Source organism: Rhinolophus sinicus, chromosome 10 (genome assembly GCF_057876585.1).
Source record: "Rhinolophus sinicus isolate RSI-liver-muscle chromosome 10, RSI-T2T, whole genome shotgun sequence".
In the NCBI taxonomy this organism is placed as follows: domain Eukaryota; kingdom Metazoa; phylum Chordata; class Mammalia; order Chiroptera; family Rhinolophidae; genus Rhinolophus; species Rhinolophus sinicus.
Genome location: NC_142510.1, coordinates 16,428,703 through 16,445,187, shown reverse-complemented (window position 1 = coordinate 16,445,187; position 16,485 = coordinate 16,428,703). Strand labels below are relative to the sequence as shown.

At 50.0% G+C, this 16,485-nt stretch overlaps 3 protein-coding genes and 1 non-coding gene across 5 annotated transcripts in view; 2 read left to right on the top strand and 2 right to left on the bottom strand.

Moving 5' to 3' along the window:
• NPRL3 (NPR3 like, GATOR1 complex subunit) overlaps positions 1-5,455 on the bottom strand; it is a 38,124-nt gene extending 32,669 nt beyond the window's left edge. Inside the window, exons 1-2 of one of the 2 annotated variants that reach the window (XM_019718081.3) lie at positions 4,986-5,455; positions 714-783 (exon numbers count right to left, since the gene is read on the bottom strand). In XM_019718081.3, coding sequence (XP_019573640.2) covers positions 714-783; positions 4,986-5,103 — 188 coding nt within the window. In that variant the 5' untranslated portion in view covers positions 5,104-5,455. The remainder of the gene's footprint in view (positions 1-713; positions 784-4,985) is intronic. The other variant, XM_088801397.1, reaches the window with a different exon arrangement.
• A 4,500-nt stretch (positions 5,456-9,955) lies between these two features.
• On the top strand, positions 9,956-13,402 carry HBZ (hemoglobin subunit zeta). The gene is made up of 3 exons (XM_019756280.3): positions 9,956-12,097; positions 12,817-13,021; positions 13,173-13,402. The coding sequence occupies exons 1-3, from the start codon at positions 12,003-12,005 to the stop codon at positions 13,299-13,301; spliced, it is 429 nt and encodes a 142-aa protein (XP_019611839.1). The 5' UTR covers positions 9,956-12,002; the 3' UTR covers positions 13,302-13,402.
• LOC141569524 (U6 spliceosomal RNA) lies at positions 10,287-10,393 on the bottom strand. Its single transcript, XR_012493249.2, has one exon. It is a non-coding gene; the product is annotated as a U6 spliceosomal RNA (small nuclear RNA).
• A 649-nt stretch (positions 13,403-14,051) lies between the features above and the next one.
• Positions 14,052-14,887, top strand: HBM (hemoglobin subunit mu). Its single transcript, XM_019756281.3, has 3 exons — positions 14,052-14,209; positions 14,372-14,576; positions 14,700-14,887. Exons 1-3 carry the CDS (start codon positions 14,118-14,120, stop codon positions 14,826-14,828), a joined length of 426 nt encoding a protein of 141 aa, XP_019611840.3. The 5' UTR covers positions 14,052-14,117; the 3' UTR covers positions 14,829-14,887.
• The last annotated feature ends 1,598 nt before the right edge of the window (positions 14,888-16,485 follow it).

The window sequence follows — 16,485 nt, the reverse complement described above, 5'->3', positions numbered from 1 at the left end:
GCACGTCACAGGTCCGGGGTGGGGACCCCAGCTACTTCCCACAGGACAGTGGAGGCTGCGTCCTTTAGCTCAGGAAGGCCCAGCTGTGTTTAGGGGAACCCAGGACAAGCAATTTACAATCTTCCCTCCTTCATCTGGGCTCCTGCTACCATTCCCTAAGCTTTAAAATGAACAGACGAGGGCAAAAGTGATCACTGCTCATGTTTGCACAACAGTCCTTCCCACAGAGGGCAGGGGGCACCCAGGAAGGAACAGGACCCACTTTTCATCTGTGCCCTGAAAGAGCAGAGAGCAAACAAACCAGCCCGGCTTTCAGCCCACATCAGCAGCTGGACCGACTGCTGCACCCGCGCACCTCCACCTGACCTCTGGGCACGAGCTGGAGGAATAAAGTCAGGACAGCACCGGGGTCTGCTTTCCTCCTGCTCCTCTTCTAGGACAGAAACGTCCCACAGGGCGGGCCCCCTCTGCGCTCCCACTGCTTTACCAACCACCCACACAGCCCAAAGCTAGAACACATGACCAAATTGTGCAGAAAGCCAGAGATTGGCAACACAACCCCCAGGGAGGCACTACCCCCAACACCCACCAACTGGGAAAAAAGGACACCAGGTTTCTCAGGGGAGAAAACCTCCAGGTCAACAGGAGGCGGGGTCTGGCCCCGGCCTGGGGGCAGGACGAGCTCCCTCACTGAGTGACTTCCCAGCCTTTACCTGGAGTCGCCATCCAGGTCCTCGGCTTGGTCGCCAGTGTTGTTGACGGCATATCTGCTACGAGGCTTACCTGAGTGAGAGCAAAAAGGAGACCATGGCTAAGAAAACTGGATCCATCCACACCAGGAGGACTGTGGAACCATTCAAAGTGATGGTTGCTCAAAGGTGATCTAGACACACAATGGATTACTAACCAGCCATAAAAAGGAATGAAGTTCTGACATATGCTACGTGTATAAACATGAAAACGTTATGCTAAGAGAAAGAAACCACACACAAAGGGACAAGTGCTACAATTCCATGAAATATCTACAGTAGGCAAATTCACAGACACAGAAGGGAGATTACAGGTCGTCAGGGGCTGAGGGAGGGGGAATGGGGAGTCGTTGCTCAGTTAGTTTCAGTCTGGGGTAATGAAAAGTTGCTGGGAAAAGTGGTGCTGGTTGTACAATACAGGGAATTAACTACGGTGAATGTGAATTATGCCACTGACTTGTACGCTTAAAAATGGTTAAAATGGCAACTTTTATATATCTTTAACCATAGTAAAAAAATTTTCAAAAAAAATTATGGCTCCCAAAAAGTTAGGATAATATAGGAAATGCTTTTGCTACTATTATTAAGCTAGAAAAAATAATTATATATATGTACACACACACACACACACACACACACACATACCCTCAGTGTATGACAACTATGTTGGAAAAACAACAGGCAAAAGAAAGAATTTTTACATGTCCATTTACCAATATTCTGCACATACACAAACCGAGTAGTAAAGTTTAACCCTTTTGCTGCAATGTTCATTTATATCCAAATGAATACATACAAAATTTTTACACATAAAAATAATATAATTTATTATTAAACGCATACAATAGTCAAAATATCAATTTTTTGTGTGTGTGGATTTCTGACACACTTTGAAGGAAAAAAAACGAAATCAATTAACGCAGCGAAAGAGTTTTAAAGACCTAAGCATGAGCGTCAGAAGTTCACCATGGGCAGTTCTTCAGGCGGAAGAGGGCCTTGGAGAAAATGGAAATGCTGATAAAGTGGACAAAAATGGACAGAAAACATACTCTGTTCTTGAATGGGACAATGTAACATAAAGATACCCTTTCTTCCCAGTTAATCCACACGGTTAAAAAGACCTCCACCACTACACCCAAGACTTGGGAGTGGGGCCTAATACAGCCAATACTAACGTTTCTGGGGAAAAGGAGGCAAGAGCTGCCTGAGGATGCTGAAAAAGAAAGGTCGTGACAGTGACAATCCCATCGGAGAGTATAACGCAGTACAAAGTTATACTCTCAACAACTCACCAGTGCGAAACCCACACTAATAGATCATTGGGAGAGATGAGAAAGGTCAAAAATAAACTCAAATAAACATGGGAATTTAGTACGTGATAAAAGCAGCAGAGTCTAGCAGTGGAGGCAAGGTGAATTAGTCTATAAAATGACGTGGGGACCTGGTAGTCACATGAAAGAGAAACTTTGTTGGCTCTCGAAGCAAACACTTCCCAGCTGTTCCCACGTCCTTCCCCGCCCATCACAGAGCCTGCAGCTCCGGGTTCCAGGAGGCGCACACACAATTCCCAGCAAGTGTCCTAATAGGAGCTGGTATTTTCTTACCTCAAGATAAACACATTTGAAAACAAGACAATAAATATTTGACAGGAAAACATGAGAAATTCTTTTTGTTAGTAACACTGGAGAGCAGAAGAAAACTCAGTAGAAGAAACTTACGTATAACAAAACTCAGGAACCACAAGAGAATCGACTAAACTTGATTCCATTAACAATTAAAACTCTAGGGGCCAGCCCGGTGGCTCAGGCGGTTAGAGCTCTGTGCTCCTAACTCCGAAGGCTGCCGGTTCAATTCCCACATGGACCAGTGAGCTCTCAACCACAAGGTTGCCAGTTCGACTCCCGCAAAGGATGGTGGGCTGCGCCCCATGCAACTAAGATTGAACACAGCACCTTAAGCTGAGCTGCCTCCCAGATGGCTCAGTTGGTTGGAGCGCAACCTCTCAACCACAAGGTTGCTGGTTCAACTCCCGCAAGGGATGGTGGGCTGCGTCCCCTGCAACTAGCAACAGCAACTGGACCGGGACCTGAGCTGCACCCTCCACAACTAAGACTGAAAGGACAACAACGTTAAGCTGAACGGTACCCTCCACAACTGAGATTGAAAGGACAACTTGACTTGGAAAAAAAGTCCTGGAAGTACACACTGTTACCCAATAAAGTCCGACTCTTCCCCAATAAAATCTTTAAAAAAAAAAAAATTAAAACTCTGTGTGGCAAGAACTACACAGGCAAACTGGCTAAGTATACTCAGCTTTGTCATAAAGGCCTGTTTTTATCCTGAATATATAAAGAGCTCCTTCAAATCTGTAAGGAAACAAATCAAACAACCCAAGAGGAAATTAGGCCAAGTTTATGAATAGATGGTTCACTATAAAGGAAATCCAAACGGCTCTGAAAACAGGAAAACATGCTCATCTCCATCCTAAACAAATGTCCATTAAAACTATCAGATACAACTTTTCACCTATTCCATTAGCAAAGATTAGAAAAATCTAATTAAAAATAAATATGCTCTTATCCCTTAGATCCAAACATCGCACTTCTGGGAACTGATCTGATATTCTGCAAAATTATAATATATACACAAAGGATATTCACACTCTATACTGGAAACAACTTAAATGCCCATCAGCAAAGGACTGCACAAATAAATCACAGTCTATTCAGCCTATGACTCTGATCATAATTCTGAGCCGATGTCCAAGATGGAAAGCTAAAATGGAAACAACAGGGCAGAACAGTGTGTATAGTGTGTTCACTTGTGCTTGGATTTACACAGAAGAGTCTGGAAAGATGCACAGGAAAATGGCAGCGGCTGTCCCTACAAAGGGAAATGGTGGCTGAGGGGTAAATGGAGGAAAAAAAACTTCCTCTTCATCATCTAAACCCCTTTGTACCTTGAAAACTTTGTACCATAAGAAATTTAAAAGTAATCTGAAAACAGTCTATAAATTACAAACTGAACTTTCATGATATTGAAAAACTGCCAAGTAATCTCAATGTCCATCCACAGCGGCTGTATGCTACAACAAAGAGGAACGGTGATCTCTGTTTACTAAATGGAAAAGTTCTCCAAGTTATATTGTTCAATGCAAAAAAGAGCCACTGCAGAACAATGTATTAATGTGACAGAAAAAAATCCCCAAAGCAATACACTATTTTTCTATGGATACATCGTTTGTGTCTATGTGCACCAGGGACAATCACTAAAATGGTTAAGTGGTTATCTCTGCAATGGGGCAGCAAAACTGGGGGTAGGTGGTCACAGAAAACTTCAGAAGGTTTGGTAATTTCATATGTTTTCCAAGCTGAATACATTCCTATGTCAAAAAATAATAATGAACGGAGCCACTTTAAAATGGAGCTGGAGCTGCCATCTCAGAGGAAGTGCTTTGCACATCAAATGTCTCAAACCTTTGGGCAAAATAACCTGTGGACTGGGCCTAAGCAACCTTGTGCCCCAAAGAACTCATTGCAAAGATAGTAAGAAACCAGATACTGTAACTACCTGATTGATGACTAAAAATCAAAAACATTGTTTAGAATTAACATCACTATGCTTATCTGACCAATAGAAATGCCTTCCTTCTATTGATGTAATTATTCCCGTTCCCTTTCTCATAAATATACTCACTGCATCTCCTAATCATAACAATTTGGTCTCCTGGGGTTGGCTTTCACTAAACTCAGTGGGTCCCAAATAGCTGCTCTTACTGATCTCAAATAAATGCTTCTGGCCTCTCAATTTAGCCTTTTAATTTTAGGTTAACACATGCAATGTGTGTGTGTGTGTTTGTGTGTGTGTGTGTGTATTAGGTTAGTGCGAAAGTAATTGCGGTTTAAAAAGTTAAAAATAATTGCAAAAACTGCGATTACTTTTGCACCAACCATATATATATATATATATATATATATATATATATATATGCAATTGTGGCTTTGGGATGTCCAATTATGAGTAATTTTTCTCTTGTTTCTGTCTACTTTTCTACACTTTCCAAATAGTACTCTATAATGAGTAGGCATCGATCGTATGATCAGGAGAAGGAAAACGTAACGGGCTTGCAGGGTAACGTGCGAGGTGGTGAGGGAAGGGCCGCCCGCGGGTGGCCGCCCGGGTCCAGCCTCCAGGCGCGTGCCCGGAGCGCCGAGCCGCTGCCCAGCGCGCACTTACTTGTCTGGGACGCCGGGTGCTCCTGGCTTCTCTGGAAGGGGTACCTGAACAGCAGTTTATTGCCCCTGCTCCCCGAGCTCACCAGAATCACGCTGATGGGGCTGGTGTTGTCCCCCATCCTAGCGTGGGGCCCGGGGCCCGGGGTGGCCCGAGGAAGACGGAGCGCGAGTGGAGGGTTGGTGGGGGTCTCTGAGGACGCGCCGAGAGACGGGGGTGGGTGGGGGGGTGGCCTGAGGAGGTCCGGGGCCAGGGAGGTGGGGGGGGCAAAGGAAGATGCTCCTTGGACGTGGGGTGGGGAGGGAGGCTCCGAGGAGGATGGGCCGGGGCCAGGGGGTGAGGGGACCTGACAAAGATGCGACCGAGGCCACGGAAAGGACCGGCGCGAAGAGCCAGGCCCACACAGCCAGCGCGACAGTCACCAAACCTACGCGCCACCCAGCGCGTCCCGCCCGGCTCGCGACACTTCCGCCACACTTCCCGGCGGGCAAACGCACAGAAGGTGTTTGCGCCCCGACCGACGGCGTTTGCGCAGGCGCGGGAGGCCGCGTGCGCAGGCGCAGGACCCTCTCCAGGAAGTTACTAGTACACGTGGGACCGCCCCGTTGTCCCTGGGAGAAGGGAACAAACAGCCTTACCAGCGTGAATGGGAAACTAAGGTTGGTTTCACGCTGAGGTTCAAGACAGCTGTCTCTAAATGTTGCTTTCTTCATTCTAAAAGTAACACTTTCTTTGGGGAGGAAGTTTAAACTATAAAGTACTAAAATGAAATTTGAAAAAAATCAATGAATCATAAAACACTATAAAACTCTTACTACTACTATTAATAAAAATACTGGTAAACATTCGTGACCTTGGAGTGGGTAATGATTACTTAGCTATAATACCAAATGCACAAGCGACTAAAGAAAAAATTGATTTTATAAAATTAAATGTGCTTCAAAGGACACCACCAAGAAAGTAAAAAGAACAACCCACAGAATAGGAGAAAATATTTACAATTCCTATATCTGATGAAGGAATTGTATCCAGATATGTTTTTTAAAAACTCTTACACCTCAGCAATTGTCATGCGGGGTGTCATGCAGGGTCTCTGGTCCCGCTCCCCACATAAGAACGCGGGACATGGTGAGGCCAAAAAGGAACACCCACGCAGGCATAGATAGGGGAGTCATACCACTGTATTCTGGCTGCAGCCAGGCGACACACGAAGTAGGATCCACACGATCCTCAATCCACCGCCCGTTTCTCTGCCTGCCAACCAACCATCACTGTCAAGGCAGTTGTATCAGTGGCCAATGGCTAACTGGTTACAGCTGACGGCCAACTAGTGACAGCTGATGGCCATCTACTACCCGAGCCAGCACCTTTCCACGTGAGGCCGAGAGCCTAGAAACTGCTCTCTGGGGCTCTGTCCCCACAGCAATAAAAAGACAGCCAATTGGAAAATATGCAAATGAAGTGAATTGATGTTTCTCCAAAGAATATAGACAAATGGTCAATAAGCACATGAAAAGATGTTCTATATCATTATTCATTAGCATAATGCAAATGAAAAAAGAGAGAGAGAGCACATCATACACACTAGGAGAGCTATAATAAAAAAGACAACAAATGTCGGTGAGGGGGTGGAGAAACTGGAATCTTTACGCACTGCTGGAAGGAATGTAAAATGGTGCAGGTACTGTGGAAAACAGTCTGGCAGTTCCTCAAAAGGTTAAATATAGAGTTCCCATTCAACCCAACTATTCCTTTCCTAAGTATATAACCAAGAAAAATGAAACCATAAGTCCACACAAAAACTTTCATGTTCGTAACAACATTATTCATAATAGGCAAAAAGTACAAACAAGCCAGATGCTCATCAACTGATCAGCGGATGAATAGAATATGGTATAATCCATACAATGGGAGAGTATTCAGTCATAAATGTAATGAAGTACTGATCCAATGAATGAACTTTGAAAGCATACATACTATATGATTCCGTTTTATAAATGTCCAGAACCGGCAAATCCATAGAGGCAGAAAACAGGTTAGGTTGTCTAGGGCTGGGATAGTTGGGGGGGGGGGAGGGGGGCGTGACTGCTAATGAGTATGGGATTTCTTTTGGGATGAATAATATTCTAAATTTGATTGTAGTGATGGTTGCATAACTCTATACTAACTACACTAAAACTCACTGAATTGCACACTTTAAATGGGTGAATTTTATGGTATGTGAATGATGTCTCAATACAGCTGTTTTTAAAAAATCAGAAAAATCCCCCCACCCACTCAATTCTAGTCTTCCCTAGGAGGTGACTATAGTTAACAGTCTATTGTGGCTGTTTCCAAATCTTTCTCAAACACCTCACATGCAAGAGAACATAACCGCTTGACTAAGGGATAAGCATTTTCTTTGCTGAAGTAACCGTCTTTCACTGGAGCTGACACAGATTTGTGGGTTGAACCTGCCAGGGTGAAGAGTACATGCATTGGAAATGCCTCAGACGTTTCCAAACAAACGCATTGCCCTACATGGGGCTGCATAGCATTGACTTGTTTTGTACTTTTTTACAAAATTCCCAAAAAAGAAAACGGTGTCTTAGTCTATGTTGTATTTCTTTTATTATTCCTGAGGTAGAGAACTGTATCACTTGATTATTTGCCAGTGTCTGAGAATTGCCATCTTGTTTTCCTCGTGGGTTGTTTGTCCTTCTTTGATGGTTTGGAGCCATTCTCTTTGTGAGAGGTAGTTACCCTTGGTTGCAGATTCTGCAAGCCTTTTTCCCAGTCTGGTATGTTTTGATATTATGTATAATCAAAGGCTTCTGAGGTATCCCACAGTTCCCAGGATGTCCCAGGGATGGAAATAAGGACACAGAAGAAGGAGGTGAGGCTGGGAGAGCTGGGCAGATGGGGAAAGGGGAGCCCGCTGTCTGGGGAGATGGCCAGCTATGGTAACAGGGCCCTCCCCACAAGGGTACCAGGAATCTGTGGGTGCCCAGACATAAGGACCAGGACTCTGGCTCCAGTCTCCTTCCTCCCACTTCCCTGGGCCATGCTGCTACCCCATCAGACAGTCCCATGGCCCTTGAACCTGAAGGAGCAGGTATAGAGTCCAGAGGCTCTGGGGGTGGCTGTCTCTGGGCTGGGGGAATGCACAGACTTGGAGGAACCCACCACTCCCCAATTACCCCCTCAGGGTCCTCTTCCTGCTAGCAACCTCATAAGAGCATTCACTGTTTATTTTCAGGCTATGGTCAATATCTTTTCATTGTAACATGCACTGTAATCCATACAAGGTGACAGGAGGTGACCTATGGGGTCCTGGCCCACAGAGGTCCCGGATACATCCCTTCCCAGGCTGCCTTCACAGGACTCGGGTGCAGGAATGTCCCGGGTTAGACTGGAGGGAACAGACGTCTGAATCCCACACCACCCTCACCAGCAGCTGCTCAGGGTCCACGTTTGTCAATCTCATTGGGCTGAAACGGACGTCAGAGCTTGTTGTCACTCCTTGGCCAATCCAGCCTGGTGCCGGCAGCCAGAGGGACCAGGGTAGGCAGGCCATGCTTTGGACCTCCAGTTCCCACCAGTAACAGGAGTAGGAGCAGGTGGTCTCTAAGTGCAGTGCTGTGTCCTGGACAGGGGTGTGAACAGAGTCAACCTTGCTCACTACACGGTCTTCCCTGAAAACACCCCCATCTCTACGTCCTCGTTCTACATTTAAATAACTCTTGTGCAACCTACTTTTCAGAAGGTAAGAGGATTCTTAAGATCCGAAACTCCTGACCCTTCCTCCCATCCTGGGTCCCCCCAGGCAGGGCCAGGAGGCCACTTGGCCCTCTTGTCAGTCCAGGTCTTATCAGTCCAGGATGGCCAGGTCTTATCAGTCCTGCCACTCAGTCTGGGCCCCATAGAGCCACCCTGTCTGTCAGGGAGCTGGGGGGACTCAAAGACCCTATCTGGGACCCACCTCCACACCTCCACCTTCTCTGGTGCAGTGTTTCCGCCCAGGAGGAATAACTCACCCACAATAGAAAGTACAGTAATTTTGAACTAATGCTGCCATTATGCCTGTTAATAGTGGGGTGGAGGCTGTTTAACACCCACCTGAGAGGTTGAAACAGGGAAACTGGGGCTCACATGGTGATTAGCCTGCCTGGGGTCACCCAGGGGCTGCTCTCAGGGGAGGGTCTGCAGAATCCTATCTGCACTGAGTGACAAAGGGCCCCCAGCTCAGCTTTAGCTACACAAGCTCAGAACAAGCCTGGGGCTTCGAATTCTTCCCAGAGACCAGCAGGTCTCAGTGTCCAGAAGCACAGGCTTTGCATCCTCGTGTCACAGGGAACCAAGGCCCAGCGACAGAAGAGATTGGCGACCCCCAAAGAGCCAGCAGCCTGGCTTGTACCAAACCTAGATCTCCCGTTCCACTGGGACTGGTTCCCACCTCCACTGAAATATCAAACATACAGAGGGTGCCAAACACAAATATACACATTTGAAGAAAGGAAAAAACTATTAAAATTGTAATACTCAATATATAACAATAACAGATGTATAGCAGTCATGCGTATACATTTTGGGGACACCCCCGGTATTTCATTAACCTTCCTGAGCCTCCATTTCCATATCTTAAAACGTAATGACAATGACATAAAAAACAACTTCTCTCCCAGAGAGCTATGAGAGTCAAATAAATGCCCAACATGAAGAGTATTTGGTACTGTGCCTGTGGCTTAGAAGGCACTAGATAAATGTCAGCTAAAACCAGACAGTGGGCCTCACCTCACAACCACCTAAACTCAGTCCACGGGGGGACTGTTGCCCCACTCAAAACACCAAAGTCAAGTTCTTAGAACGATAATACAGACAGTTCTCTACGCCTCAGCATTTGGCACAATGCTTATTTCACTTTTTTAAAAACTTGAGGTAAAATTTGCATGACACAAAATGAACCTTTTTTTTTCTTTTTTTAAGTACTTCATTATTATTTTTTAATTAGTTTCAGGAGTACAGAAGAACATAGTGATCAGACATTTACATAACTCACAAAGTGATATCCCCAGTAAGTCTAGTACCCACCCAACACTGTACATAGTTATTAGAACATTTTTGACTATATTCCCCATGCTGCACTACTCATCCTCGTGACTATTTTTTTTTACTATAGTTGGCATTCTATATATTGACATTCAATACTAGTTGACATTCAATACTATAGTTGACATTCAATACTAGTTGACTAGTATTATTTTATATTAGTTTCAGGTGTACCGCATAGTGGTTAGACATTTGTATAATTTGTGAAGTGATCCCCAAAATACGAAATGCTTCACAAATTTGTGTGTCATCTTTTCTCAGGGGCCATGATAATCTTCTCTGTATCGTTCCGATTTTAGTATATGTGCTGCTGAAGCGAGCACCAAAATTAACCATTTGAAAGGGAACAATTTAGTAGCATTTTGTGTGTTCACAAGATGGCACAACCATCATCACTATCTAGTTCCAGAATATTTTCATCATCCCAGAAGGAAATCTAGTATCCGTTATGCAATAGCTGCTCATCCCCTGGTACTCATTCATCCACTTTCTGTCTCTATGGAGTCACCTATTCTGGACATTTCATATAAAGGGACTCATACAGCAGGTGGTTTGTGTCTGGCTTTGTTGACGTAGTATAACGTTTGCAAGGTTCATCCATGTTGTAGCGTGTGTCCCTGCTTCATTTTTATGGCTAAAGAATATCTCATTGTATGGGTACACACCACGTTTTGTTTACCCATTCATCCACTGATGGACATTTGGGTTGTTTCCACCTTCTGGTGATTGTGAATAGAACATTGTTAAACAGGACAAAAGAAAATCACTAACTTTTACTGCACTAAAATTATAAATGTCTGGGCAGCCGGTTTGCTCAGTGGTTAGAGCGAAGTGCTCATAACAGCAAGGCAGCTGGTTCGATTCCCACAAGGGCCAGTGAGCTGCGCCCTCCACAACTGGATTGAAAACAATAACTTGACTTGGAGCTGATGGGTCCTGGAAAAACACACTGTTCCCCAATATTCCCCAATTTTAAAAAAAATTAAATTATAAATGTCTGTTCAACCAAAAACAGCATTAAAAGAATGGAGGCAAACTACACACTTGGGGGCAATATGACATGTAAAAATGACAAAGAACTTATATCCCGAGTGACACTGCAAAAGGGTGGCAGGTGGGAACTTTTGGGGGTGAGGGAGCTACTGCGTATCCTGATTTTAGCGGAGGTTACGTGACTCTATACACATATCAAAATTCACAGAGAAGTACACTCAAAGAAAGTCAATTTCATTGCATGTTAAAATAAAATTAAAAGGAATATTTCCCTCATTATGTTAAAATGATGATATGGTGAGCAATATTGCAATCCCTAATAGCACATGATGTTAAAAGAATTCTTTTATTGACCTAGCTTCTCAGGGGACAGATCCAGTCAGTACATCTGTCCTCAGCACCAGGTGGGCAAAACAATTGTTTTCTCAGAGGAAACCCAGGAATCATAGAGCCAATGGGGGAGGGGGCCTGACATGTGGCCAGTGCGGACTAGCCACGGGCTCCCACCGAAGGGAGAAGAGCGATGCAGGCAGCTTGGGGCATGTTCCAGCCCGGGGAGGGTGTGTCTTGGGCCCTACTCTTCTGGCTTCCCTCATTCTGTGATTCTGAAATGGACAAAGATGGTGTAGAGCTGACCTCCTGGGCTGGCTGGGCCCCTATCTCTGTAGGACTCTGGTCAGGCTGCAGCCAACGCCCCATCTAAGGCCCAACAAGGGTGGCAGGAGTGATAGCCCCTCACCCCACCTGTCCCTGCAGGCTCTGACTGCCCACTGTCACTGGATCTGATAAGAGACCCCACCCTCCACAGCCCCCTACTCTCTCCTGACCAATGTCCACCACCAACGACACCAAAGCTCCATGCATATAAGGGGACCCGGGAGCTAGTTGAGCACCACTGAGGCCAGTCCCGGCTCACCCAGCTCCAGCTCGACCTCCGCCATGTCTCTGACCAAGGCTGAGAGAACCATCATCACATCCATGTGGAGCAAGATCTCCACACAGGCGGACACCATCGGCACCGAGGCCCTGGAGAGGTGAGTGCCAGACCGGCTGGGATGGTGCCAGGTAGTGACAATGTGAGGGTGTTGAGGACAGGGGACAGTGAGCCAGGGAAGATGAATTGTGCAGACTTCTGACTGACCATGGGCTCACTGAGGTGTGAGCAGGCCAGGCCCCAGTTCCCACCTGAAGGCCACAGACCGTTTCTTCCCAGGCCTAAAGCGCCTTCTGAGGCAGTTGAGTTGCTACCAGCACAGATCTCAGGGTCTCTGACCCTGGGGAAACCACAGTGCAAAGAGGTTTTCCCTGAAGAGACCTCCCTGGGATGCTGCCAGGGAGAGCATTATTTCTGGCGGAAGGTGGAGCTGAAAGCCTGGTCAAGGGTTGGTAAGGAGGCCCGTGTGGCCGGAGGAGGTGAAAGGCGCTAGAGGCCAAGGCTGGGGGGTGGGGGGTGGGGATTTGGAGAGCTGGTTGTGCTGACCCAGTTGGAAGCAAAGAGACAAGCCTGGAGTTTGCAGCGGCCTGGAATAGGGTGGAGTGGGGGGTGGTTGGGTGGTGGGAGTGATGTGGGGGGGCCTCTAGAAGAGCTTGGGTGTGAGGCACCAGGCTGAGAGCGAAGGGGGCGCTGCCCAGCGTGAAGGGCCTGTGGCGAGGTGGAATTTGGATCCTTGAGTTGGGAGAAGGGCGGGCTGGATGATGGGGAGGCAGTCAGGCAGCCCTCCTCCGGAGCTCACGCCCCGCCCCCCGCCCGCAGGCTCTTTGCCAGCTACCCCCAGACCAAGACCTACTTCCCGCACTTCGACCTGAACCCCGGCTCCGCGCAGCTGCGCGCGCATGGCTCCAAGGTGTTGGCCGCGGTGGGCGAGGCGGTCAAGAGCATCGATAACATTGCGGGCGCCCTGTCCAAGCTGAGCGAGCTGCACGCCTACATCCTGCGCGTGGACCCGGTCAACTTCAAGGTGGGAGAGGGGGAGGAGGTCCTGGCTGGGTCAGAATAGAGGCGGGGCCTGGGTGGTGCGAGAGGGGCTGTGTCTCACCTAGAGGGACTCCGCCCCCACCCAGACAGCACCCCAGCCCTGCGCGCTGAGCCGCCTCTCCCCCGCCCCCCAGCTCCTGTCCCACTGTCTGCTGGTCACGGTGGCCTTGCACTTCCCCGCCGACTTCACGGCCGACGCCCACGCCGCCTGGGACAAGTTCCTGTCCGTCGTGTCCAGCGTACTGACCGAGAAGTACCGCTGAGCTGTCACCGGACCCCGGAGGCCCGGCTTCGACCTCCCCTCTACCCTTAAATACTCTCACAGATCCTCTCGGTACTCCCCAATAAATGGATGAGGATGGAACGAGCTGAGTCCTGCGTCCTCAGTATGGGGGGGAAGGAGGGAACAGAGGGAGGGATACAATGGAGGAGACCCCGGGGTCACACCAGGCCTGCAGGCCACTCCCCGGGCGCTTTGGGGCGGTCCTTGCACCTGCGGACCTCAGAGTCGCAACCCGGAAAAAGCGGAGCAGCCCCAGTCACCCACGCCGTTTTCTCTGGGTACGTTTGGGCTTCTCACCCTTGTCCGAAATCGCCCAAAGACTGTCGCTTCACTCAGCGTGTTGGCTGCGTGTGGGGACTCAGGGGACTTTTCTTCAGAGCCTGGTGTCATAGCTGCCACGCTGCAAGGACACCTGATACAGTGTCCCTCCTGGCCCCTGGGGGAAAGGGCGTCCCTTGCTCCCGCGCTCTTTCTCCCGATCTTTCCATCGGTTCCCTATTGGCGAGCGAAGCAGTAACTTTGCCCGCGGAGGTCATTACAGATCCTCCTAGAGTCCGCAGCAAAGGCACCCACGCCCAGCGGCGTGAGTCTGTGCCATTAACACGGGGATCCCTGAGGCCGCGGTCTCCGCGGCGGTGGGGACCTAGGCTGGTGACGTTTCCCCGTGCCGGCCGAGGGTCCCCGAGTTCCCGCCACGCTGCTGCAGATAAGAGCAGGCGGGGCGCCTGGCTGGGGGAGCCGCTATAAGGAGGCGGGGTCCGCGGGCGCGGCCCCCAGAGCACGCCACGCCAGCGCCATGCTCAATGCTCAGGAGCGCGCCCAGGTCGCGCAGGTCTGGGACCTGATCGCGGGACACGAGGCGCCCTTCGGGGCGGAGCTGCTGCTCAGGTGGGTCGGGCGGGGTCTCCAGCATCGCAGGGAGACGAAGACGGGGGTGTTGGGCCTGCGTCCCCAGGGGGCAGGCGAGACCCGGGTTTCCAGGGGTCAGGGCGATTGCAGGCGCTGGCGGGACCCCACGCGCCCGCCCTCCCAACTGACCTGCTCCCGCAGGCTCTTCACCGTGTACCCCAGCACCAAGATCTACTTCAAGCACCTGGGCGTCTTCCCTGACGAGGTGCAACTACTGAGCCACGGAAAACGCCTGCTGGAGGCGGTGGGCGTGGCTGTGCAGCATATGGACAACCTGCGCTGGGCCCTGAGCCCGCTCGCAGACCTGCACGCGCACGTGCTCCGCGTGGACCCCTCCAACTTCCCAGTGAGGCAGCCCCGGCTCCTGGAGGGTTTGCGCGCGCAGCCGTGGGGAGGCGGGGCTTGTGGGTGGAGTTCCGGGAGGAACCGGAGAGGGCAGACACCCTTTCCCCCGCCCCTTCTCCCGCAGCTGCTGATCCAGTGCTTCCAGGTGGTGCTGGCCTCCCACCTGCAGGGCGAGTACACGGTGGAGATGCAAGCGGCCTGGGATAAGTTCCTGACCGGCGTGGCGGTGGTGCTGACGGAGAAGTACCGCTGAATCCCTTGCCCTCTGGCCTAGGTCTGTGCGAGTCAATAAAGAAGCCTTTTGAGGCGAGACCCGTGCGTGTGTGTGGTCTTTGGGCCGAATCACTGTCGCTGGGCAGAGAGACTCCGGGTCCCGCGGGGAGCGTCCCGGTTCGGAATCTTAGAATGTGACCCCAAAACTTTGCTAACAGTGGAATGGCGGCCGGGAGCGGATCCTGAGAGCTCTCCAGACTTGTAACGGAGACGGTTCTCGGGGCTGACCATCCTGGGCCTGGAAGTGTGTGGACACCCAAAGGCTAGAGCGGAATAGTTGCCCTCCTGGGGCGGCTGGTATGTGGTGGGGCTGAGTGGGTGCTCAGATGGAGGGATCCTGTAAGACTTGCATGTGGCACCTGAGTGGTGCCCTACCGTTGGCAAATCACAGCCGCATTTCATTCATTCATTCATTCATTCATTCATTCATTCATTCATCCCTTCTCCACCTCACACATCCTTTGCAGACAGACATGGGCACCCCGGCCCAGGGGCCAAGTTCCTGGTCTGGAGTCAAACAAGAGTTTGGGGTCCAGAGTTCCTCGAACCCTCAGCTCTGTTGGTTTCTCACATTCCCTACCACCATCACACTCAGTCTACAGCAAACCCTGCCTGGGGCCAACTTAGCCCCTTCCTCTGAATCTCCTGTGGTGGGGGATGGGGGTACAGAGGAATTCCTAGGTGGCCACCACGTGGCAGAGAGAGCAGGTTTTCCAACCTGGTTCGCATCAACAAACTAACTCATGGAGGGGGTGGTGGTGTAACCAACCTTCCTCGTCTTTGAAATAACTTATGAGCTAATAACACAGGGTGGGTGCCTGGCAGGACCCTGGCGGCCCAACCTCCACCCTACCCCTCAGCCCAGCCGCTATGTCTTAGTCTCTGCGGGTTTTTCAGCTGAGGCCTTCTTCCGCAGTGCTCCACTCCCAGTCTCTTGCCACCTGGCTTGGGACAGGAATCTTAACGGTTCCACCCAGAACCTTTGAGACAATGGACCAGAGGCCCGGAGCAGATGGACCCCGGTGCTCTGGCCAGACTCTGAATGAAGGCAGTTCCACGGTTCCGGGTGGGAGGGTTTGGAGGGAGCACGGAGTCCGGCAGGGCAGTGGGAACCCAAGTCTGAAGGGGATGCTGGAAGCTAGCCATGACCGAGGCTGGGCAGAGCTCCCCAAGTGCTGTCTGGGAGGCCTGCCCACCCGTGGGGGTAGGAGGTGTGGAGGGTTTACCCCATAGTATCTTTCCCCCTCATTGTTTGCATGCACAATTGACAGCTTTTGGTCCTTGGCTAAGTCTGGTGAGAAAACACCGTGTTTCACTTCGGAAATACTTGTGCTCTCCTCCGGGACCGACAGATAGAAATCTCGAAGCTTCCCCCGGCCCCAGCCACACATGGGTGCGCGGTGCAATTGGGTGGCTCGGGAAACAGTGTGGGCACCCAGGAACTGCAGGAGCTGCAATGCAGGGTACCTAGCAAGTTGGATCTCCACCTGCCCGGGACTGAGAGAGTGAGGGCGGCCTTGAGAGCCCCGCCCGCCCCCTCTCTCAAGACTTTGTACCCGGCAGGCCGCACCTCCTGGAACCGCGCCAGCCAATGAGCGCGGCCGGGGCGGGCTTGCCCCTTAGGCCTCAGGCATAAA

Excerpts from the sequence above, each read along its gene's own strand:
- HBZ (XM_019756280.3), top strand. The coding sequence starts at position 12,003 with ATGTCTCTGACCAAGGCTGAGAGAACCATCATCACATCCATGTGGAGC. Across the intron at positions 12,098-12,816 it reads GGCACCGAGGCCCTGGAGAG|GCTCTTTGCCAGCTACCCCC; the intron begins GTGAGTGCCAGA and ends CCCCGCCCGCAG. Across the intron at positions 13,022-13,172 it reads TGGACCCGGTCAACTTCAAG|CTCCTGTCCCACTGTCTGCT; the intron begins GTGGGAGAGGGG and ends CCCGCCCCCCAG.
- HBM (XM_019756281.3), top strand. The coding sequence starts at position 14,118 with ATGCTCAATGCTCAGGAGCGCGCCCAGGTCGCGCAGGTCTGGGACCTG. Across the intron at positions 14,210-14,371 it reads GGGGCGGAGCTGCTGCTCAG|GCTCTTCACCGTGTACCCCA; the intron begins GTGGGTCGGGCG and ends CTGCTCCCGCAG. Across the intron at positions 14,577-14,699 it reads TGGACCCCTCCAACTTCCCA|CTGCTGATCCAGTGCTTCCA; the intron begins GTGAGGCAGCCC and ends CTTCTCCCGCAG.